Here is a 25,708-nt window from a genome sequence, read left to right on the forward strand (position 1 = left end):
ACATACATACATACATACATACATACATACATACATATAGACCGACAGACAGATATATAGTTGAAGCGAATGATGATTTACTGAAAACAAGCAGTGTATTATGAAGCCAAAGTATGGTGGTGCTGGCTGTTAACCCAGATCCATTCACCTGAAACGGTCTGTTTTAAACAACAGATAGATCCAGAATGATGTCATCAGCAGCCATATTTGAGGTATGCTGGCAGAGTTACCATTGAGTTTATATGGTGTTTGGAAGTGAAGTAAATTCATTGAATCTCAAGATACTATTACAAAACATACATACATACATACATACATACATACATACATACATACATACATACATACGTACATACATAGATAGATAGATACATACGTATGTATGTACGTACATACGTACATACATACATACACAGAATGCAAATCAAGCCTTCTGTTCATATCTATATTTGTAATTTATTTAAGCTGATTTTGCTTCAGTGTGTCTTGTTCAGATTGGTCAGTTTTGTTGGTCATATATAGCAGAAACTGCCAGATTGCCCATCGTCCAGATAAAATGGGCAGAATATCATCTGCTAGTGACCTTATTGGGAAGCAGCAACAACGCATTGCAAGTCTTTAAAAAGACTCACTTTTAATTCCAATTTTTAAAGACTCACTTTTAATTCCATTTTTAACACTACATGATTAAATCATATGTATGATCTGTTTTCCTTCTTCTTCCAAGTCTACTAAAATGCAAGTGAAATGTTCTTTTACATACCAGGAGCCAGTTATAGGTACATTTTCAAATTTCTATCAGTGTTTGTAAGCCATTGTAAGACTGATAGTCATATACCAGTCTTGCATTTGGTGATTAAATCATCCCTTGCTTGCTGACAGTAAATCACTGTTTTCTTAGTAGCCTCAAGGCATTATTCAGGGATTAAGTATTTGGGGCTTCAAGAATGACCCTGGGGCTAATGTCAGCTGCATCATCTTCATTAAACATCAACACTAGGCATGTAGTTAACTGAGACATTATACCTATCACTCTGCTATCTGATTGGATGCAGCCGAAAAAATCGATCCAATCAGAATGCTTGACAAATTTACCAAGGCAAAACAAAATTGCATCAGAAATAAAGCTTTCAGAGTGACAATGAGGCCAGTAAGAGATTTTCATCTTATCAGCTAATATTCCAAATTTTTTTGTCAAGACCATATTAGAAATTTGGCCTTTAAAGTGGTAAAAATGTCAGCCAAACAGGTGAAAGATCACTTCATTTATGTGCATGAATTTGTATTAAACTTGTCTGGTATTTTAAGATATAAACCCCTATTCCAAGCTGTATCAAAACTAGCTCAGATGTATAAGTTCTTAAGTGGTAACAAACAATTGTTGATGGATGGTCTTACCTTAGACAATGACAACACATTTTGGATGTAGGGCAATACCATAAGTTCACAAGGCCTTTCAGCCACATGATCTTAAACTTTTTGTCAAATGAACCAATCTAAGTTTAACTGATATTTATTAAATTGTTCCAGCCTATGAATAATTTGATACATGAAAGTCAGACTTACAAGACCATACTGTATCATGGACTGGATGTCACTTTCCATGCATTAAAGTCAGACCAGACTATATCATGGACTGGATGTCATTTCCAAGAACTGAATTCAGACCAGACTGTATCATGGATTGGATGTCATTTCCAAGAATTGAATTCAGACCAGACTGTATCATGGACTGGATGTCACTTTCCAAGAATTGAATTCTGACTTACAAGACCAGACCATATCATGGACTGGATACTACTTTCCAAGTACTGAAGTCAGACTTACAAGACCAGACTGTATCATGGATTGAATGTTACTTTCCAAGCATTAAAGTCAGAACAGACTGTATCATGGACTGGATACTACTTTCCAAGCACTTAAGTCAGACTTAAAAGACTAGACTGTATCATGGACTGGATGTTACTTTCCAAGCATTAAAGTCAGATTTACAAGACCTGACTGTATCATGGATTGCATGTTACTTTCCAAGCATTAAAGTTAGATTTACAAGAACAGACTGTATCATGGACTGGATGTTACTTTCCAAGCATTAAAGTCAGATTTACAAGACCAGACTGTATCATGGATTGCATGTTACTTTCCAAGCATTAGTATCAGGTTTACAAAACCAGACTGTATCAAGGATTGCATGTTACTTTCTGAGCAATGAAGTCAGACTTACAAGACCAGACCGTATCATGGACTGGATGTTACTTTCTGAGCACTTAAGTCAGATTTACAAGACCAGACTGTATCAGGGATTCCATGTTACTTTCCAAGCATTAAAGTCAGATTTACAAGACCAGACTGTATCATGGACTGGATGTTACTTTCCGAGCATTGAAGTCAGATTTACAAGACCAGACTGTATCATGGATTGCATGTTACTTTCCAAGCATTAAAGTTAGATTTACAAGAACAGACTGTATCATGGACTGGATGTTACTTTCCATTAAAGTCAGACTTTAAAGACCAGACTGTATCATGGATTGCATGTTAATTTCTGAGCACTGAAGTCAGACTTACAAGACCAGACTGTATCATGGACTGGAAGTTACTTTCCAATTATTAAAGTCAAACATATCCCCATAATGAATGTTTTTATCAGAGTTTGATCATGAGGATGGTCTGTTATTTTAATAAGAGCCAACGTTGGTAATATAACGAATATAGCAACTTTATATTCACCCAAATGATTTAGAATTTCACAAATTTTATGACCTTTATATCCACCCACAGAATGTAGAATTAGCAAGCTTTCTGACCATATTACCTTTATATCCACCCAATGAATGTAGAATCAGCAAAATTTCCAGACTATATAACCTTTAATGACAGGCTAACTGTTTTTGTCAAGTTAGCTGCTATGTAGGTTAAAGGAAAACATGACTTACCTCCCCTTTCAGTAGTAGTTATGTTGACCCTGTTGTTCTGCTTATCCAGTTCGAACACTGACTTTGGTGTTGTATAAAGGATCTCATCTGGGAGAGATCTGTCAGAAATAAGAAAGAATATCTTTATCATATAATTGGAACTTTTGTAATGATATGTGGACTGTATGACAATCTGATCAGGAGCTAAGATGCTGGCATAAGATGCTCACTATGATGGAGGAAGTTGGACATCATGAAGAAACCAATGACTTTGGATAAAAACTCTATGCAGTGAGAGTCCATATTTTCCTGTCATGTTATTTCTGGTCCTGAACTCTCAGTTTTTAAATCTGAGCTACAGTTTACTTTATTTGTTGTTGTTGTGGGGTTTAACGCCATTTTTCAGCACAAGATAGGCTATACATAGCGGCCAGTATTAATGGTGGAGGAAGAACCTGGGAAAACCCCGGAAAGAACCACCGACCCACGAGAAGCTACTGGCAAGCTTTCTCACATACCCACATTGGCTTAATCTTAGACTCGAACTGCCGCAGACAGAGGTGAGATGTCAGTGATCTGTAACGAAGAGCGCTTTAGACCACTCGGCCACTCGGGGCCCGCCAGTTTACTTTATACTAGACTTATTACCTTTTGGTGATACATAGCTCTGACTCTCCAATACCAACATCAATAGAATGCTGTATTTAGACTGCAAGACATAACCCCTTCTTTCCAACATCAACATCAATAGAATGCTGTATTTAAAGTCAATCCATAGACTGCAAGAGGCAACATCTGACCTTCCATCATCAATTGAAAGATGTATTTATAATTAATCCCTAGACTGCAAGAAGCAAGACCTGATTTCCAATATCAACATCAATAGAAAGCTGCATTTAGAGTCAATCCCTATATCGCAAGGAGCAAGCCATTATTGCCAATATCAACATCAATAGAAAGCTGTATTCAGAGTCAATCCCTATATTGCAAGGAGCAAGCCCTTACTGCCAATATCAACACCAATAGAAAGCTGTATTTAGAGTCAATCCCTATATTGCAAGGAGCAAGCCCTTATTGCCAATATCAACATCAATAGAAAGCTGTATTCAGAGTCAATCCCTATATTGCAAGGAGCAAGCCCTTATTGCCAATATCAACACCAATAGAAAGCTGTATTTAGAGTCAATCCCTGGACTGCAAGGAGCAAGCCCTTATTGCCAATATCAACATCAATAGAAAGCTGTATTCAGAATCAATACCGAGACTGTATGAGGCAAACCCTGACCTTCTTACATCTGACTGAACAGAAAGCTGTATAGTCAATCCCTAGAATACAAAATCAAAATCAAAAGAAAGCTGGATTTAGAGTCAAGCCCTAGACTGCAAGAGGTAAAGGCAGTATGTTATTTTCTATCAATATATTCTGAAGCATTTGATAATGCTGGATTCTTGTCTAGTAATTTCTGCTGCAGAACTGTAGACACTGCTATTAACATATATCTCTTTGCATCTCAGTGGTACATGCTTTGAACCACAGTTTTGGAAATGCTCATAACATTAATGCTCATTTCAAAACAGCTGCTGATGTGTCACATAGATATTTGGGATACTGACCCTTGTCTGACCTTTGCTTCAAACAAATAAAACAGCAAGGTTATACAGATCACCAAGATGCAACTGGTAAAAATTTTCATTCACTGAAATTGATGTGGTTATTTATTGTTCCCTATAGCAAAACAGTTGTTCTTGCAGTTATATTTTGATGTACATAAGCTGTTCAAATATCATATGCATTAAATGAAAAGATTACTTCTAAAGGCAATTAAATATATGTTGACAATTGTTTTAGTATTAGATTAATAATGCCTACTTAATTCAAAAATAAGAAATTGTCTGCTCAATTTTGCTGAAAGGAGTCCCTTGAAGGAACTGACACTCTAATGACCAAAAAGAATTGGTAAAATTCATGAGATGACCAAAGACATGCCATGGTAGCTGACCCAGGCTAATCCGATGATACTATTAGTTATGAGACTGGTATGTTGACCAATGAACCACAGTAGCTTGGATCACAAGCTGCACATGAAAAGTTTAATCATGACCTTCGTCATTGAGCCTGAAGTCATAAATAACAAAATAACTTAACTCTTCTCAGTTATTGTCAAGCCAAACCCACATGCCAAGTTTGGTGAAAACCTATAATTACTATTGGTATGAACTGTTGTATTCACAAGACTCTATATGTCAAAATCCAAAGTTATGACCACTATACTAGCACAGAGGTAACCTTCAGATAAATTCACCAACCAGACTTAAACCAAAAAACATTAATTTATACTCTTATGTGTTTTCATGAAGACAATCCATTACAGATAAATTCTAGAGTCATGACACTTAAACCTTGAAATCAATGTCACCGTACTGACTATCAACATGTTTGTTGAAATGCAAAGTAATGGATAAAGTTTACATAATGCCAAAGATATGTATAATTACTTCCCTTTAAATCATTATTAGCCATCTTTTCTGTCATCATCCTACGCAAATGTATTGGAAACATTAGTGTCAAGAAAAACTGAATGATTTCAAGGAGTCTTTGTGTATTGAAAGAAAGAATAATTTCTGTAAATTAGCAATGTTATAAGCAGAATAAATCGTTTATCTATAGTCCAATCTCACAATACCAATATGTAATAAATTCCATTCCTATTGACACTGCCAATGATTTAGGCTGACCCAAAAGATGGCAGACACCTTTTCATAACGGATGTCATTCTGACAAAACTGATATCAGTCTGTAAACAGTCTTGTAAAAATCCAGAAGTACATGTATATACACTTGAGGTCAGGTCTTCACCATTTAGGACCAATTTTATTTTATAAGAATTCCTTCACTGAAACTTCGACATAAGCTCTTCGGGATGAGAAGAAATAGTAACACTTTAAAATTACCCACCCTGAAAGTTGGCAACACTTTAAAATTACTCACCCTGAAAGTTATACTGGCTTTCAGATCTGCACTGCTTTCATCAAAGACCAATTACATCTTTCAATAGACTGCTCTGATGGCCTAGTGGTTAGAGCATCCACCTCGGATGCAGGAAGCTGCAGGTTCAAACCCTGACTGAGTCATACCAAAGACTTGTAAAAATGGTTTTAGCAGCTGCCTTGCTTGGCACTCAGCATTAAGAGGTTGGTGCTAGGTGTCAGAAATAATGTGACTGGGTGGGACATCATGCTAAATGTATGTTGCATGATGCCCCAGTGATAGACATCACTATAAACTGTCACACTGCAGACATTGTAGCAACATATCTAAAATATTGTTAAAAATCCAAAATACACACACATACTTCAATAAGGCGATTGGCGAAAACAAACACTCAGTAAGACCATCACTTAAAGTGGAATAGCAATTACAAAATATTTTCAAAATGATCCAACTGTCAAAATTGAGACAGATCTGAACTATTTTCATTTAGGATCAACTAGATAAGAAGTATTTTAAAGAAAACCCTATGTTAATACAACTATTCTTTCAGAAGTTGTAATAACACCATGTCAATACAACCATTCATTTAGGTGGATTATCAACACCATGTCAATACAACCATTCATTTAGGTGGATTATCAACACCATGTCAATACAACCATTCATTAAGTGGAGTAGCAAGACCATGTCAATACAACCATTCATTTAGGTGGATTATCAACACCATGTCAATGCAACCATTCTTTCAGGTGGAGTAGCAACTCCATGTCGTCAATAAAAACACTCATTCTAGGTTGAACAGCAACCCATGTCAATACAACCATTCATTAAGTGGAGTAGCAAGACCATGTCAATACAACCATTCATTTAGGTGGATTATCAACACCATGTCAATACAACCATTCATTTAGGTGGATTATCAACACCATGTCAATGCAACCATTCTTTCAGATGGAATAGCAACTCCATGTCGTCAATAAAAACACTCATTCTAGGTTGAACAGCAACCCATGTCAATACAACCACTCACACAGCAGGTGTAGCAGCACCAAGGTTTTTTCAAGACAGTTAATGTATTTTGAATGGCTTATCAGACTAACTGCAAAATTTACATTTTAACTGGGTTTAATAACAGAAAGATAATTTGACTGGTGGTCAAGACAATGTGGCCAGAGGTCAAATACAAACTGATGAATAGGAGAGTAAGTTTTGGAATGTATAAGTATACATGACTGCCTATCCAAGTTCAGGGGTTTTCTTGGGCTCTCTGGTTCATGGTTAGAGGTTCTGTCTGGGTTGTCAAGTTTAAGGTCTGGGGTTTCCTCAGGCTCCTCAGGTTCAAGGTTAGTTTGTTTTTCTTCATAGGTTTTCTCTTAGTTATTGGGTTTTCCCCCGCCTTTAAAATTATACTAAACTAACACATGTTTTGTTGAAGAAACATGTTAAAACTCAAAGAGCTGGTTATAAAATTGCTGAAAAGGAATGCAGATACCTGCAAAGGAAGCAACATATTGCAAGTCATTTACAAAATGAATTTCCATGAAGAAGCAAAGGAACAATAAAGAAAACTGGATCTGAATTTACAACAAACCTGTTATTGTCAAAAGAATCATCAGTTATTTCTCCATTATCATTACTTTCATCTCCACTGGATGCGATAGAGGTCTGATGAAGAGATTCAACTGTGTGTGGTCGGTCATACAGGTACTCGTGTACATTTGGAATCTGTTTCAAAAGTTGCTGCCTCCGTTGAAGAGTACGACTTGCGCTGGGACCATAGCTATGTGCATCTGAAATCATACATAATGAAATTTAAAAAGAGGCCTTAACATTTTTGTTCTAAAATTAATAAATGCTTTCTGCCAAATTTAGTCCAATTCTAATAAAATGTTTTAGTTTTTGTTTTGTTTTTCTTTTTATAAACAACATTCATTAAAAATTGTGTACCTTTGGTAAAAGTGGCCACATTTGAGAGATTGACATGCATTTGCAGAACTATGAAGGCCTTTCTGCACAACATGTTCTGTCAAATTTGGTAAATTTTGAACAGCGACTTCTGAAAAAGGTTGTTTAGCAGTTTTTCAATATTAAGTAATGACAGACAGATATGAAACCAGATCTGCATCACTTGTAACAACTTGGAAGACCTGACAGTAGAGTGTTTTCTTTCAAATTTTGTCAACTTTTGATACGATTTTCAGAAATGTTATTCATATGCTTATCTATATTTATTAATGGTGGTTATACTTGATGTCAGATTGAAATCATCTGCATGAACTTGAAGGACAGTGATGGCAAAATGCTCTCTATGCAACAGGGTTCAATTTAATGTTTTTTTCAAGAAGAGATCTAAATAGCAAATGTTCAATAGATCATGATCCATACCACTTTGCACCAAATGCAAGCTATAACATAAGCTCACCTGGCTTATGACCATGTAATCTGATGCAAGCTGTCACTTGGCTTATGACCATGTGATCTGATGCAACGTGTCACTTGGCTTATGACCATGTGATCTGATGCAAGGTGTCACTTGGCTTATGACCAAGATATCTGATGCAAGGTGTCACTTGGCTTATGACCATGTGATCTGATGCAAGGTGTCACTTGGCTTATGACCAAGATATCTGATGCAAGCTGTCACCTGGCTTATGACCATGTGATCTGATGCAAGGTGTCACATGGCTTATGACCATGTGATCTGATGAAAGCTGTCACTTGGCTTTTGAGCATGCAATCTGATGCAAGATGTCACTTGGCTTTTGACCATGTGATCTGATGCAAGCTGTCAGTTGGCTTATGACCAAATGATCTGATGCAAGCTGTCACTTGGCTTATGACCATGTGATCTGATGCAAGGTGTCACTTGGCTTATGGCCAAGTGATCTGATGCAAGATGTCACTTGGCTTATGACTATGTGATCTGATGCAAGGTGTCACTTGGCTTATGACCATGTGATCTGATGCAAGCTGTCACTTGGCTTTTGACCATGTGATCTGATGCAAGCTGTCAGTTGTTTTATAACCATGTGATCTGGTGCAAGCTGTCACTTGGCTTATGACCATGTGATCTGATGCAAGCTGTCACTTGGCTTTTGACCATGTGATCTGATGCAAGCTGTTGCTTGGCTTATGACCATGTGATCTGGTGCAAGCTGTCACTTGGCTTATGACCACGTGATCTGGTGCAAGTTTTCAATTGGATTATGACCATGTGATCTGGTGCAAGCTGTCACTTGTCTTATGACCACGTGATCTGGTGCAAGTTTTCAATTGGCTTATGACCATGTGATCTGATGCAAGCTGTTTACCAAACGCAGGCTATAACATACACTCTGTTGGCCCTATTACAAGGGCATCTGATGCACACTTTGTTTCAAATGTAGGGCTATACCACAAGCTCAGCCTTTCTTATGGCCACGTCATCTAAGCATGTAATTTGTTTTTAAATTACATAGATATGAAAAGAGTTACAAGTTTGGATAAAATTAAAATAAAATACTTATCAAAATCATGTAATTCTGCAAACTAAGCTATGTAAAACTACTAAAATACCAAAATCTGTATTCATTTAACACCTTCTTTCAATATATGGTCAATGCCAAAGAATAAAATCCAAATATGTTCTGTACAGAAAGAATCACAATACCTAAAATGTCCTGAATTTGCTAAAAATCATGATAATACTATCTTATGATTCACAGTAATAAGGACCCTCTTTTGCTGATTGCCAGTCTAAATTGGCAAGCCAATATCACAGGCATGTAACCAGTCCAATCTGTGTCTCCTGATTATTTTCTTACAGTGATATCATCCCCATAATGGTTAGTTTCCCTCCAACTGCATTGATATATTAGCAGTCACACACTGGTATGGTGTATCACGGACAAAACACATGGAGATTCCACACTTACACTAATAAAAACCATGACAGTTATATGCAGTTTTATAGGCACTGAAAGTGTGATGCAGTTGTCAGCAAAACCCTGCCTAGGTGGTACTGTAGATTCATTAATATTTATAGCATTAATTTTCATGCTCGAGATGAAATAATGTGTTCATCAGAATCTAAATTCAATGAAATAGATTCTAAGAATGAGTCCTATTTTCTTCTTACTAAATGGTATTTTACTGGTTTTCTTGAAATTCATGATAACATTTATTTTGAGATTTCTTATCTTTGCAATATTTAGAACTTAACTATTTTCAGCACTATATAGCCAGCATTGTGTTGACATGCTGTTAAACGTTATATTTACATACTGATTTATGACTGAAGCACCAATAAAATATATGAGAATATGTAATGCACAAAAAAGGATAATTCACACAAACTGTACCTTTCTAAACTCTTATATATGAAAATAACTCATAAATTAATACTAACGGTATGTACATAAACAGTTTCCAAAAACTGTGATGTAAATCACATGCCAGTGTTTTTCAAATCATGTGATTTTTCAAAACTTCCCTCCTAATGACATAGCAGGATAAATGTTGCTGGTAATAATATTACCACTCTGGATGTTTTTGTTCAGGCCATTTCTGCAACTATAAGGACATGAGTCCCTCCCACCCTATACCTTAAGACAAACTTTTAGCAAAAAATTTTTTCACAATTAAGGCCATCGTAATATTCCAGTACAATAGTGGGGCAATCCTTTAATTTCTAGCAAGCAAGCATTTGGGAAGCAACATGGCACACTTCTACATATTTCTAGCCCTCATATGTTACACAATGTTCTAATCAAGATTGTAATTCATTCCATGGATCATGCATGATTTCTTAAATTCAAAAACTGGCTGTAACTCAATCGATAATTTTTAACACAAAAACAATTTAGATTAAAATTTGCCAGAGAATTATGGGAAATGTCTAAACACCATGTATGATGATTTTTATTCTAATACAAGAAGCCAGTTATGGCCTGCATGTAAAGTCCACCCATGATCTATATAGTACATGTCTGAAGACAGTGGGATCAAATGGTATTGAAAATAAAAGGAAAGTAAATAAATAAACATTGTGGTCAATCTAGTGTGTGCATGGACATAGGGACATGCACAATGCCACCAAAGTGACCGCTATATCAAACTGCTGCTAAGGTGGATTCCATGATCTGAAGTGACCTACTTTTAGCAGAATCGTGCTGAAATGAACTAAAGGCAAGTCTGCATGAAAGTGTATGACCCTGTGACCAATAGTGGACTTCAAACTGACAAGTCAAAGAAGCATAAAATATATGTCACATGGGCCTTTAGCACCCTAAACTTGACACTGTACAATTTAAACAAAGTTAATGAGTTGTAAAATCTAGGTTTGACCTACATTTGTTAATGACTATACTGCTCAAAACGATGTATCCATGAGCCAAGCTATGTAACTGACTAACCAAAATAACACAATATGCCCCTGCCATATATATGGAGGAGCAAAAACACTGTTCAGATGGTACCAAAAATTATTATACTGTAAATTCATAACATTTTCATTTGGTACCATTCTTCATAGACACGTTTTATTTCGACAAACCACAAATATAATGACTAATGAACACTTGATCTGTTCAAACAATACATGTACAAGCCCCAAACCCAACCAAATCAATAAATTTATGTAAGAATAAAAAGCAGCAATGTTTCAGTAAGAACATTATGTCACTGTTGCCAATCAATGAAAATTAATACCCTCAAAAATAAATTTACAGCACCAAATAACTGACAACATGGTTGTGTTACATGAGAATAGGGAATACAAACCTGAAACTATTCCCCTGCATTGAGTAATGGATGGTCCCTCAATACTGACAGGATAAAGACAACATGGTTGTGTTACATGAGAATAAGGAATACAAACCTGAAACTCTTCCCCTGCATTGAATAATGGATGGTCCCTCAATACTGACAGGATAAAGACAACATGGTTGCGTTACATGAGAATAGGGAATACAAACCTGAAACTCTTCCCCTGCATTGAGTAATGGATGGTCCCTCAATACTGACAGGATAAAGACAAAGTAATGGATGGTCCCTCAATACTGACAGGATAAAGACAACATGGTTGTGTTACATGAGAATAGGGAATACAAACCTGAAACTATTCCCTTGCACTGAGTAATGGATGGTCCCTCAATACTGACAGGATAAAGACAACATGGTTGCGTTACACGAGAATAGGGAATACAAACCTGAAACTCTTCCCCTGCATTGAGTAATGGATGGTCCCTCAATACCGACAGGATAAAGACAACATGGTTGCGTTACATGACAATAGAGAATACAAACCTGAAACTCTTCCCCTGCATTGAATAATGGATGGTCCCTCAATAATGACAGGATAAAGACAGCATGGTTGCGTTACATGAGAATAGGGAATACAAACCTGAAACTCTTCCCCTGCATTGAGTAATGGATGGTCCCTCAATACTGACAGGATAAAGACAACATGGTTGCGTTACATGAGAATAGGGAATACAAACCTGAAACTATTCCCTTGCACTGAGTAATGGATGGTCTCTCAATACTGACAGGATAAAGACAACATGGTTGCGTTACATGAGAATAGGGAATACAAACCTGAAACTATTCCCTTGCACTGAGTAATGGATGGTCCCTCAATACTGACAGGATAAAGACAACATGGTTGCGTTACATGAGAATAAGGAATACAAACCTGAAACTATTCCCCTGCATTGAGTAATGGATGGTCCCTCAATATTGACAGGATAAAGTGGTTTTAATCTGAAATTAGAGCAAGGATGTGTGACCTCATCATTATTGATGTACCAAAGTGAGTCCCTAAAAACATATAATCTTAAAATACAAAATAAAAATCAACTTAAATATATTAAACTCCAAATAAGTGGAAATATATAAACAAACTTCAGGACTTCAGAGTATATGTATGAAGTTTCAACATTATTATTCACAGAAGAAATGTCATATCTACTACAAAAGAATACAAATTATCTGCCATAATTACAGTGATGCCATCAGTCATCTGCCACAATCATTTTACATTCAGACATGCCAACAATTATCTGCCACAATCAATTACAATGATAACACCAGTGATATCAACAATTACCTGCCACAAATAAATTACAGTGATAACACCACTTATCTACCACAATGAAATACAGTGATACCACCAATTACCTGCTACAATCAATTACAATGATACCACCAATTACCTGCCATAATCAAATAACAGTGATACCACCAATTACCTGCCATAATCAAATAAGAGTGATACCACCAATTACCTGCCACAATCAAATACAGTGATACCATCAATTATCTACTACAATCAATTACAGTGATACCACCAATTATCTACTACAATCAACTACAGTGATAACACCAATTACCTGCCACAATAAAATACAGTGATACCATCAATTATCTGCCACAATCAATTACAGTGATACCACCAATTACCTGCCATAATCAAATAAGAGTGATACCACCAATTACCTGTCACAATCAATTACAGTGATACCATCAATTATCTACTACAATCAAGTACAGTGATACCATCAATTATCTACTACAATCAATTACAGTGATAACACCAATTATCTACTACAATCAATTACAGTGATACCACCAATTACGTGCCACAATCAAATTCAGTGATACCATCAATTATCTGCCACAATCAATTACAGTGATACCACCAATTATCTACTACAATCAATTACAGTGATACCACCTATTATCTACTACAATCAATTACAGTGATACCACCAATTATCTACTACAATCAATTACAGTGATACCACCAATTATCTACTACAATCAATTACAGTGATACCACCAATTATCTACTACTATCAATTATAGTGATAACACCAATTATCTACTACAATCAATTACAGTGATAACACCAATTACCTGCCACAATCAAATTCAGTGATACCATCAATTATCTGCCACAATCAATTACAGTGATACCACCAATTATCTGCCACAATCAATTACAGTAATACCACCAATTATCTACTACAATCAATTACAGTGATACCACCAATTACCTGCCACAATAAAATACAGTGATACCAACAATTATCTGCCACAATCAATTACAGTGATACCACCAATTATCTGCCACAATCAATTACAGTGATACCACCAATTACCTACCACAATCAATTACAGTGATAACACCAATTATCTACTACAATTAATTACAGTGATACTACCAATTACCTGCCACAATAAAATACAGTGACACTATCAATTATCTGCCACAATCAATTACAGTGATACCACCAATTATCTGCCACAATCAATTACAGTAATACCACCAATTACCTGCCACACTCAAATACAGTGATACCACCAATTATCCATATGCTGATTATCTACAATAATCATTTGCATGGGCCTACACCATGTCTAGTGAACACTTAAATCCCAAATTAATAAGTAATTAGTGCTCCCTCATTATAGTGTTGTCCATGTATGTCTAAGAGTATAACATCTTATAGTGGGACTAGTGGATAATTAAGTACATTATACAGTATTCCCTCATTATAATGCTGTCCCTGAAAGCCAAAAAGTATACCACCTCATAGTGAGATCACTGGATTATTTAGTACATGATATCATACTCCCTCATTATAATGCTGTTTCTGAAAACCATAGCATATCACCTTATAGCAAGACCACTGTATTATGAAGTGTAAGATAGAATACTCATTCGCTATAATGCTGTTCATGACAGCTATAAATGATAATGCATTATAGTGAGACTATCTTATAATGAAGTACATGATACAGCGCTCCCTCATTATAATGATCTCCACAGGAACCATTCTGCATACTCTCTTATGGCAAGACTGCCTGATAATGAAATACATCATGTATATAATTTACTACAACTTAATGAAATGGGATCTATTGCTATGCAATTGCCTTATAAAAGGAAACATTATAAGGAAGGCCGTTTCAATGAGATAGCGCTGTATCAGGATGACCAATTTTCTGGACACATAGTCTTCTGATGCTTTCTTATAACTGGTCTTGTACTGTATCAAAATCGGATTTCACCATGCTACATACCATAAACTGTATACACTTGAAAGGTATGAAAACTTGACAAAATAGTCTGGTCTCTACAAGTTTAAAGAAGCATTTCTATACAAACAAAACTGAACATGAAATTGACAGGTTTAGATTATAGAGTAATGTACCTACAGGTGACCCTGACAGGTTTAGATTATAGAGTAATGTACCTACAGGTGACCCTGACAGGTTTAGATTATACAGTAATATACCTGGGAAGGGCCAGCAGATGCGTTAAGTGGTATTTCTAGCTTGATTAATTGCTGCATGTACAGAAACGTTGTTGTTCTAGGGTTTAACGCCATTTTTCAGCACAAGATAGGCTATACATGGCAGCAAGTATAACTGGTGGAGGAAGAACCCTGGAAAACCCAGGGAAGAACCACCGACCCATGAGAAGCTACTGGCAGGCTTTCCCACGTACCCACGCTAGCCGAGCCTTGGACTCGAACCGACACAGACAGAGGTGAGATGGCAGTGATCCGGAATGGTAAGCACTTTAGACCACTCGGCCACTCAGGGCCCCTACAGAAACGTAGCAATCAACAAGAATGCTTATTATAATTGGACTCCTGATCATTGTCTGGATTGTGGTCAAAGTTCAAGGAACTGAATTTAAGGCATATATCTCATAGCAAGGTATCTCATCGCAATATAAATTAGAGGGAATTCTCAAAGAATTGCATTTAATGCAAATAGTATAGTAGTTAAATATAAAACATGTAAATAACAAGCATAGGTTAAAGAGCTTACACTATTTGTCTGAAATGAAAGTTTAAAATGATGAGATGAAAGTATAATATAAGGTATGAGCAAACATTTAAAAGATAAAGACAGAAACAGGATTTAGTGGTGATGCAACTTTTGAATAAGATATGATGTAATTTGATAATGCATTAATTTAGGTCAAGCTATAAGCACATGGATGCACACATATTGAAGAACAAATAAACCAAAATGGTGAGGCCGATGATGGGGGTGGCAAGTGGATTTAAATAATAAAATGAAATACTTAGAAGGAATGACTACTTGTAACAAAGCAATGTTGTTAATCCAAGCCATGACATATCACTGGTCACTACAGGCCCTGTGACTATCAGTGCCGGCCTTAGGTCAATTGGACTAACTTCACCCAATTGGGACCCATGCTCACATTAGTAATTTTAAAAAAGATATCTAGAGAAAGTAATTTTAAAACAGTGGAAGAAAAGTGTAAGTTCAATTTTCATACAAAACTTGTTTAAAAGGTTTATTTCCAAATGCCATACTGACAGGGGTCCCTGCGCATAAATCCAGGGTTGCCCGCCAAACTGATCCAAACTGTGCCCTGCATTTACTAAGGCCGTTACTGGTGACTAATTAATATTCATGACAGTTCATTCATAAACTTGACTGACACTTTAATTGAATGTCTATATAATGCCATACAGCATTTACTCCCTGGCTTTTATCAATGAATACTGAGTAAGCTTAGTCAATACACTGAAGCTGAATAACTCTCAAGGTAGTGAAATTGTGTACATATTAAATTTACATAAAGTAACATTTTATCTTTGCCAGCATAAAGGTTCACTGCCTGGCATTATCATTGTCAGTATAAAGGTTCACCAGCTGACACTGTTAGTGTAAGGTTCAGAAGCTGATAATGTCAGCCTAATGGTTCAAAATGTTGACATTGTCAGCCTAATGGTTCAAAATGTTGACACTGTCAGCCTAATGGTTCAAAATGTTGACATTGTCAGCCTAATGGTTCAAAATGTTGACACTGTCAGCCTAATGGTTCAAAAGATTGACTCTGTCAGCCTTATGGTTCAAAAGATTGACACTGTCAGCCTTATGGTTCAAAAGATTGACACTGTCAGCCTAATGGTTCAAAATGTTGATACTGTCAGCCTAATGCATAGCTGCCAACCTTCCAGGTTCATAATTAGTGAAAATAGGGATAAAAAGTCGTGAATTTGGACACGAATTCGTGAATAATACTATATATGTCAGAACAAATGTTTAGCATGGTCTCCAGCTGATAAAGGTAGATTGTGTTCGACACAAGAAAACTCACAAATAATGCTTAAGCGTTGGTAGCCTGCGGGTCTTCCACCAATGGTTTAAAATATTCCAGAGCTGAAATATGCGAATTCTTAATTTTCCCAACTTCTACGTGTTTTTTGCAACCGACATTCTTCCTCACATCGTCTCTGCGATGGCACACTGAGTGCAAAAAGCATGAATGAATATCAATGTTTAATGGCAGAATGCACGGCCAATTTTTGATATATTCCAAATTAAACTTCACTTTTTGAGTAATACATTTCTTTTTCCTTTGCGGTGAAGACATTTTCAATATCTTACATGCGATGCTGAACGGTAACTCGAATCAGTGTTTTGACGCATGCGCGGAGCAAATTTCTGGTTAGGCTCCAGTTTCTCTCAAAAGCATTTGTAAAACTACTCTTATACATATAGATTAAAATAGGCTAAAATGCTTGCGACCGGGCCAACTGTACTAATCGGCTGTAGATCTACTAATATCGTGACCAGCGGTACCAGACCGTTTCGGCAACTGCGAATATCATGACTAGCGCTTAACGGGAAATCGGTTATTTTATTAAAGATTTAAAATAACTGAGGATCGGAAAATTCGTGAATTTTTGTCTTACGGCGTGAATTCGTGAATCGCTGAAAAAGTCGTGAAATTCACACCAAATTCATGAGGGTTGGCAGCTATGCTAATGGTTCAAAATGTTGACACTGTCAGCCTTACGGTTCAAAAGATTGACACTGTCAGCCTAATGGTCCAAAATGTTGACACTGTCAGCCTAATGGTTCAAAATGTTGACACTGTCAGCCTAATGGTTCAAAATGTTGACATTATCTGTATAACAGTTCACAGGCTGACATTGTCAGTGTAATGCTTAACTGGATGCCATTGATCTTGTCAGTGAAAAGGTGCACATGCCAATAATGTTTCTCAATGTAAAGGTCCACAAGTTGGCACTGGAACTTGAGTGAAAGGTGCAAACAATATCCAAACAAAAATTTAAATTTACATGACACTGTAGCATTTATGACTCTTACTTTGCTTTCTGCAGCCTCCCATGTTTTCTTTTCACATCTGGCTGATCATCAAGGGAGAGAATCCTGTTGATATGGTATGTAGCTAGGGCTGTCCTCTCCTTCAGTTCCTGTGATGGGCTTGTGACACCATCCTACAAAAGATGAGAGCTGTTAATTGCATCATCGGTACGATACATATTTAATCATATTTCCATGATATGATGTGGCTGATAGAAACAAATACTTGAGTCCATCACAGCTTCAGCAATGCATTTAATCAAAACAACTACTTTATTTCCATTAATTATCTAATTAGAATAGGACAACTCTTAGGCTGTTGCATTAACTGAATCAGTGATTATTAATTTGTAGTACCCCATTCATCAAGGACATCAGATGTTGAATGAAAACTACCCTTGAGTCAAAACTTGCTTTCAAATTCACTTGTAGGTACCTAACTGATGATGGATTCTACCCAAATGTAAGCTTGAAAGAATAAAAAGTTGTATTTATCACTTGGGGAATAAATTATGTTTATAGTTTTTGTTTTATTTCAGATAATGCTTTGATATTGAACAAGCTGTTTCAAATGTGGTGATTCAAAGTGGCAGATTAAAGTGTTAAGAGACATTTATAAGACCCAAACTATTGGTAGCCATTTCATTCCATTTGATGACCTACATTTATACAAGGACACATTTTCCTACTGGTGTGGGGAGGGAGGAGGGAGTTTTGTTAAAAATACCAAATTCAGTTGATTTAGCAAGACTTTGCTCTTATTTCATGTACAAGTGTATTAAGTGAATGACAAATTTCATTTACAAGAGAAAATATACTTCACTTATAAGTGAAATGCCTCATTCACCTTTATTTCACTTATTGTTTCAATACTAATTGACAGCTTGAATATCATTGTGAAAAAGATGACTGACCTGACACTGTGGGACCAATTTAATGTAAAATTAGGCTAAGAAATAGCCATTCACACTTCAAACAATATATGGATTAACCAGTTGCTTATCTTATCAAGATAAAGATACATATATCAAAATTATACTTGTCACAATAGAAAAAATATGTCTGCCCTGACAACAAAACTACTTTTCCCACCATCCAACAAATGGACTGCTTCATCCAATAACAAAATTGTCTCACCTTCAAAGCTGACAGATCAGCACTGTCGAGTTTTAAAAATAGTGTGAATGGATTGCAGTGAGAACAAGCAGGTAGACATGAAATGTTTAACACATCAATTTATGCTATATCTTTATAAAATAGACTGCAGTGAGAACAAGCAGGTCGACATGAAAAGTTTAACACATCAATTTATGCTATATCTTTATCTATACAATGCCTTCCTCATTAAACAAAAGTTTAATTTGCATGCGTAGAGCAGTCATTAGTGGCAGGAAGGAAGTGGAGGGGGCTGAATTGCAACCAGGTATCAGGTGAAGTGTTTAATTTGCAAGCATAGAGCAGTCATTTTCAATATGCTCCAGTGACCACTTTAAGCAGTGAGAAACCATTATCTGGTTAGAAAACACATGGATGCTGACCACAGAAGGCAGGTGACCATTACATACATGTCTTCAGTATAGGAATTTGATTGGAAGAAATTAAAAAGGCTGTTGAAGTCAGGTGATCATTATACAACTATGAACGATTAGACAGGTTTTAATGTACTTACTGTTGCCATATCAGATTTGTTGACATGTTTGAAGGGCATCATTATATGAGATTAGGGGCTTTTAAACTCCTTGTTGAGGTACAAATAAGCCATCTGTGTAACATGCCAAGCTTGATAGAGAGACAGATAGTTACTTACTGGTCTCATATCTGGTTTGTTGACAGCATGCTTGAAGGGCATCTTGACGTGATAGTTGGGGCTCTTTTGCTCTTTGTTGGGGGAAACATAATTCATCTGTGTTGGTGTGATGTTTCCAGCTCTGCTGTTGTAACTAGTTCTGTCAGAAAACAAATGACAATTATATAACATGTAGATGTAAGACTACAAAAAAATCTAATATAAAGTATGGAAGAAAATTTGTCAAACTTATTATGATCCATTATATGAATCAGATTATGATTATAATAACACATATACAGTGATCCCCCTATCATCAAGCCCCTCTAAAAGGGAGATCACTCCCTGATGTGAGGCCATTATACACAGCACCAAGGTAGTGTAGTTTTACCATTCTGTCACTATCATCACTTTATTGCTGATGGGGTGATCTTTTACATTGGGAATCACTGTATGAGTTTTGCAATAGATTTCATTGGGCAGCTGATGTTAAAATATGTATAAATCATAATAATAATTTCTGTAACTGATAGTAGTATCAATTATTTAATTAAAACTAGATAATCTTGAAAAATATCTCTTTAATAATTCTTTATTGATAAATATATTGAAGATATATGAAAGTTTTAAAAAATTTGAATTCCCTACGAAACAGAAACTCTTTACACTTGTACTTACTTAATTTAAAATAGGTCTCAATTATAAAACTTAGCTGTATATTTTGAAAACTATAGATTTCTTTGTTCAAGTCTGGGTTAGCGAGAAATAATGATTTTTATGTCCATGTCTGGGTTGACAAAAAGTTCCAATGACAAACTTTACAAGGAGCTATTGGTGTAAAATCATGCAATAATAATTTCCACATAGAAAGTTTTTCTATAAACAGTGTCTTCTTGAAACAGAACTGACTTAAAAATGTCATATGTAGTCATGTTGTAGTGCTACCCATGTCAAATGTAATAAAAATGTCACATGCACCCATACTGTAGTGATACCGTTACACATATTAAAAATACCATATGTAGTCATACTGTAGTGCTACCCCATGTTACATGTATTAAAAATGTCACATATACCCATACTGTAGTGCTATAAATGTTATTAAAATGTCATATCTACCCATATTGTAGTGCTATCCATTTTCATATGTATTATAAATGTTATTTTACCCATATTGTAGTGATAACCCATATTATGTGTATTAAAAATGACATTTGTATCCATATTGTAGTGATACCCAATGTTATATGTATTAAAAATGACATCTGTACCCATAGTGAGGTGCTACCCTTGTTATATGTATTAACAATACCATAATGTAGTCATATTGTAATGCTACCTCATGTTATGTGTATCAAGAATGCAAGATGGACACATATTGTACCATGCTGTCTCATCTGTATTAAAATAATTACTATACCTTTAAAAATTTGTACAAATAGTATTTAAACATATTTCCAGGCAGTTCAACATAATACAAATGAGAGCAAATTTAAAAATAATTTTAAAAAATCTAAACATCCCACAAATATTAAAATGACAAGTATAGATTTAAGTATAATGTAAAAAAAATTAACATAAACAATAACACATCCAGATAAAAGGTTTGTTCACTGATTATTAATGTATGTGTAAACATTTTTTACATAATGATTGTGAATTTTAACACAGGTAAGAATGTTTGGTTCTTTCTGATTGGTCAAACATCATTATTTCCATCAATAAGATCTATGATCTGCTGTTGGTCATTTTGATGCTAATGTCGGGTATGTCTTTATTGTGTCTGTCTATATGTATGTGTGTATGTATGTATGTATGTATGTATGTATGTATGTATGTATGTATGTATGTATGTATGTATCGGGTTTAATGGCACATCAGCCCTATGCTGGCTAAAGGGTTCATATGAAAAGGTAGGTTCTAACAACAGATAGAGAATTTGCATGTTTTTCTGTATGTATGTATGTATGTATGTATGTATGTATGTATGTATGTATGTATGTATGTATGTATGTTATGTTTGTGTGTATGTATGCATGCATGTATGTGTGTATGTTTGCATGCATGTTTGTCTGTCTATATGTATGTATGTATGTATGTATGTATGTATGTATGTATGTATCGGGTTTAATGGCACATCAGCCCTATGCTGGCTAAAGGGTTCATATAAAAAGGTAGGTTCTAACAACAGATAGAGAATTTGCAAGATAAACTTAAGATAAACCCTTCCAAATAAACGTAAATAAGCAGTACAAGATGATAAAAGATGCAAATAAAAAAGATAGTACAACTCAGAAAACAATATATAAAATAAATGACAAAAGTGGAAAGAAAAAAATAATAATATTGGCTTAAACTTTGTTATATAGACAACTTTTCCTCAAAAAGGCCCCAAATTTCTCTGGTTGTACATCATTATGAAGCTTCCCAATTAAGTTCAAATTGAAAACTTTCTGCCCCACAGGATGGAAGTTGATACACTTGACATGAATGTGATCCTCTGTCAGTGGACACTAGTAGAGTATGTGCTCTGGTCAAGGTTCCATTTAGGACAAGGGGCCCAGAGTGGTCGAGTGGTCTAAAGCGCTCTCCATTACGGATCACTGCCATCTCACCTATGTCTGTGTGGGTTCGAGTCTCGGATTCAACCAATGTGGGTATGTGAGAAAGCTTGCCAGTAGCTTCTCATGGGTCAGTGGTTCTTTCCGGGGATTTTCCCGGTTCTTCCTCCACCATTAATACTGGCTGCCATGTATAGCCTATTGTGTGCTGAAAAACGGCATTAAACCCTACAACAACAACAACAACCCGGAAAGAACCACAGAACCATTAGAAGCTGCTGGCAAGCTTTTTCATGTATCCACATCAGTAGAGCCTGAGACTCAAACCCACACAGACAGAGGTGAAATGGCAGTGATCCATATTGGTGAGCGCTTTAGACCACTCAGCCACTTGGGGCCTCCTCTATATTTTAGTAAGAGTGGCAGATCAGCATCATTTGTACAAATCTGAAATGCATTCAACCCAGAATGCTTTCTGTCAAATTTGAAATGCATTCAACCCAGAATGCTTTGTCAAATTTGAAATGCATTCAACCTAGAATGCTTTCTGTCAAATTTGAAATGCATTCAACCCAGAATGCTTTCTGTCAAATTTGAAATGCATTCAACCCAGAATGCTTTGTGAAATTTGACATGCATTCAACCCAGAATGCTTTCTGTCAAATTTGAAATGCATTCAACCTAGAATGCTTTCTGTCAAATTTGAAATGCATTCAACCCAGAATGATTTATGTCAAATTTGAAATGCATTCAACCCTGAATGCTTTCTGTAAAATTTGAAATGCATTCAACCCAGAAAGCTTTCTGTCAAATTTGAAATGCATTCAACCCATGAAACTAGATTTGTGTTTAAAACAGATATATGCCCCACCCTCACTACATACATTCAGACCAAAAAGTCCAAAAGCTTGTACAATGTAGATAAATTAGAAATACTGCTATAACTGCTTAATCATGCACAAAAAAGGCTTTTGTATAAAAAAATAAAGTCAAACAAAGCAAAAACATGTTTAAAAATCGCTAGAATGGCATGAAAATCTATTCAGGTCACTAACAGATAAATACCATTATGCCAGTCAAATTTCACTATCGACCTAAAGATATGCCTGTCAAATTTCACTGTCTACCTAAAAATATGCCTGACAAATTTCAATGTCTACCTAAAGATATGCCAGTCAAATTTCACTGCCTATCTAAAGTGCTTTTTGTTTAAACATGAGAACAACGTGTTTAAAAAAGTCAGAATTGAAGAAATTTTAGTAAGGACCAGAAAATCTAAATCAGGTTTTCTGCATAATGTATACAAATATGGTAACCAAATTTCATTGTCTATATTTTAAGCGGTTTTACAGTCTTAAAAATAATGCTTCAAACTCTACACATGCAAATGGCTTCATTTACTTTACAGCTTGTAAACATGTGCAAAATCAATAACTGTTACAGTTTACGTAAACACACACATAGTATATCAGGTGTTAGCTAATGCACGTGTCCGGAAACTATGTAATTCTATTATTATCTAAACATATGATGTGTAATGACAGATCAACCAGGTAAGATTACAAAGATATGTAAAATTGTACAGCAAAAAAGGTTTTGGTGAATTTCCACTCAGTGGTTTAGACAGATTCAAGTAATGGATAAAAGGACAGATGGCGGGTCTCACAATATCCCAATATTTTGCATAAAAATAAAAATAAAAATAATAATAATAATAATAATAATAATAATAATGATTGTAATTGTGATGATCATGATGATGAAATTATTTTGAGCAAGGAGTGCTTGTGGCACAGTATCTAAGCTATGAGTGTGAAGTATTTCACTACATCTACCGCTAATTACATGCTAATAACTAAAGCTAAGGTTTTTGTGTTACTAGGTATTCATTTATTTACTACAAACAAAATTAATGCAGGCAACATATGTACAATGATGGGGTGTATCACTTAGATGAGTCAAACTGTTATGTATTTGTAAAAGAAGGAACGTTTGATTTGGTTACATCTTTAAAAGAGAGGATGGATACAGCAAAAAATAAGGGAAACTACTTTTACCCTATGGCATATAAGCACATGTTAGTCACTAGGGAACTAAATATAGGAAAGTCTAGACAGGATACTAAATCTAGGGTAGTCTAGGGTCAGGAGCAGATAACTCTTACCCAGCTTTTGATCGCCAATGACTGCCTTTATGTTTAGCTTTCTTTTTAAGAACCAGTATACGACCAGTGCTGTATTAAAAACAAAGCATACCTTATTGATACTAGAATAATGTTATTTAGAATGTCATACAGTATGATATACATATACAGTAGATAGATCTGAATAAAAACCTGCTGCATCTTGTAGCTTGTTGTCTAAGTTATATGCGAAGTATTTCACTACATCCACTATTAATTATATGTATCATATGTCCTAAACTGCAGTCTTGTAGTCTGATTTCCATACTGTATGGAGAGGGTAGCTTAAATTGTAAGAACTGAGTCCAGAAATTGGATTCTACTCTACCAACTCAATATTGGATATGCAAGCTAATCATCCCAAAGTATATACTGATGTAAATAACAATTCTGAATGATTGCACATTTCTAATATTAGCATGTACTCATTTTTAAAATATTGTTTTATGACCAAACAAGTGTTAACCATTAAGTACATCGGAATACAAACAATACTAAACAGGTAACCTGTGTAAATTGACTATACCAAGGTACATTCTAGAGTGTGTTATTCACATTCATTTCCAAAGAAATTTATGCAAAAAATCAAGCAAATGCATGAAAAGCATGTATATTTTCAAATCCAACCTTCACATCTTTATTAAATCCTCATATTTTCAAAGAATTCTAACTCTGGTTTTCAAGTGGGGGTGGGGAGATTTATCACCACAATATTCAGATCTGCAATCTATAATGCACTACATATTTCACATCAACTGATAACAAGACTGCTACTGTGCAAAAGACCATAATAACTTATCTATACTAAATTTCATATAAATGTATTCCAGAATGATTAATATTTCCCATAAACTCTTGCAAATACAATAACAAAAGTGTCTTTTAAAAAAGTCCATTGTAAATACTTTTATTTTGTTGCTATGAAAAGACAGTTGTCATCATTGAATTCAAATCTACAAACAGACCAATGAAAACTAATTTGCCTTCACTGCTACTGCAGTGTTATGTGCTGGCAAAATTACAAAAAAAATTCAAAGTTTTCTGGGTAAAATTTTTTAATAATGATAAAAGTCAGTAAGAAGAGAGATGTGAAAGGATGTAAAGCACTGGCTCCAGCAAGGTCCTGACTCC

At 35.4% G+C, this 25,708-nt stretch overlaps 1 protein-coding gene across 3 annotated transcripts in view; it reads right to left on the reverse strand.

The window, feature by feature from the left end:
• The window catches only part of LOC149771180 (uncharacterized), an 87,247-nt gene that overhangs the window by 34,727 nt on the left and 26,812 nt on the right, over positions 1-25,708 (reverse strand). For 2 of the 3 annotated variants that reach the window (XM_089948776.1, XM_089948774.1), the window contains exons 4-9: positions 24,560-24,628; positions 19,856-19,994; positions 18,052-18,182; positions 12,581-12,648; positions 7,499-7,697; positions 2,937-3,034 (exon numbers count right to left, since the gene is read on the reverse strand). In XM_089948776.1, coding sequence (XP_089804902.1) covers positions 2,937-3,034; positions 7,499-7,697; positions 12,581-12,648; positions 18,052-18,182; positions 19,856-19,994; positions 24,560-24,628 — 704 coding nt within the window. The remainder of the gene's footprint in view (positions 1-2,936; positions 3,035-7,498; positions 7,698-12,580; positions 12,649-18,051; positions 18,183-19,855; positions 19,995-24,559; positions 24,629-25,708) is intronic. The other variant, XM_089948777.1, reaches the window with a different exon arrangement.

The sequence above is a fragment of the Sinohyriopsis cumingii genome, unplaced genomic scaffold, assembly GCF_028554795.1.
Source record: "Sinohyriopsis cumingii isolate HCF-2022 unplaced genomic scaffold, ASM2855479v2 utg002078l, whole genome shotgun sequence".
In the NCBI taxonomy this organism is placed as follows: domain Eukaryota; kingdom Metazoa; phylum Mollusca; class Bivalvia; order Unionida; family Unionidae; genus Sinohyriopsis; species Sinohyriopsis cumingii.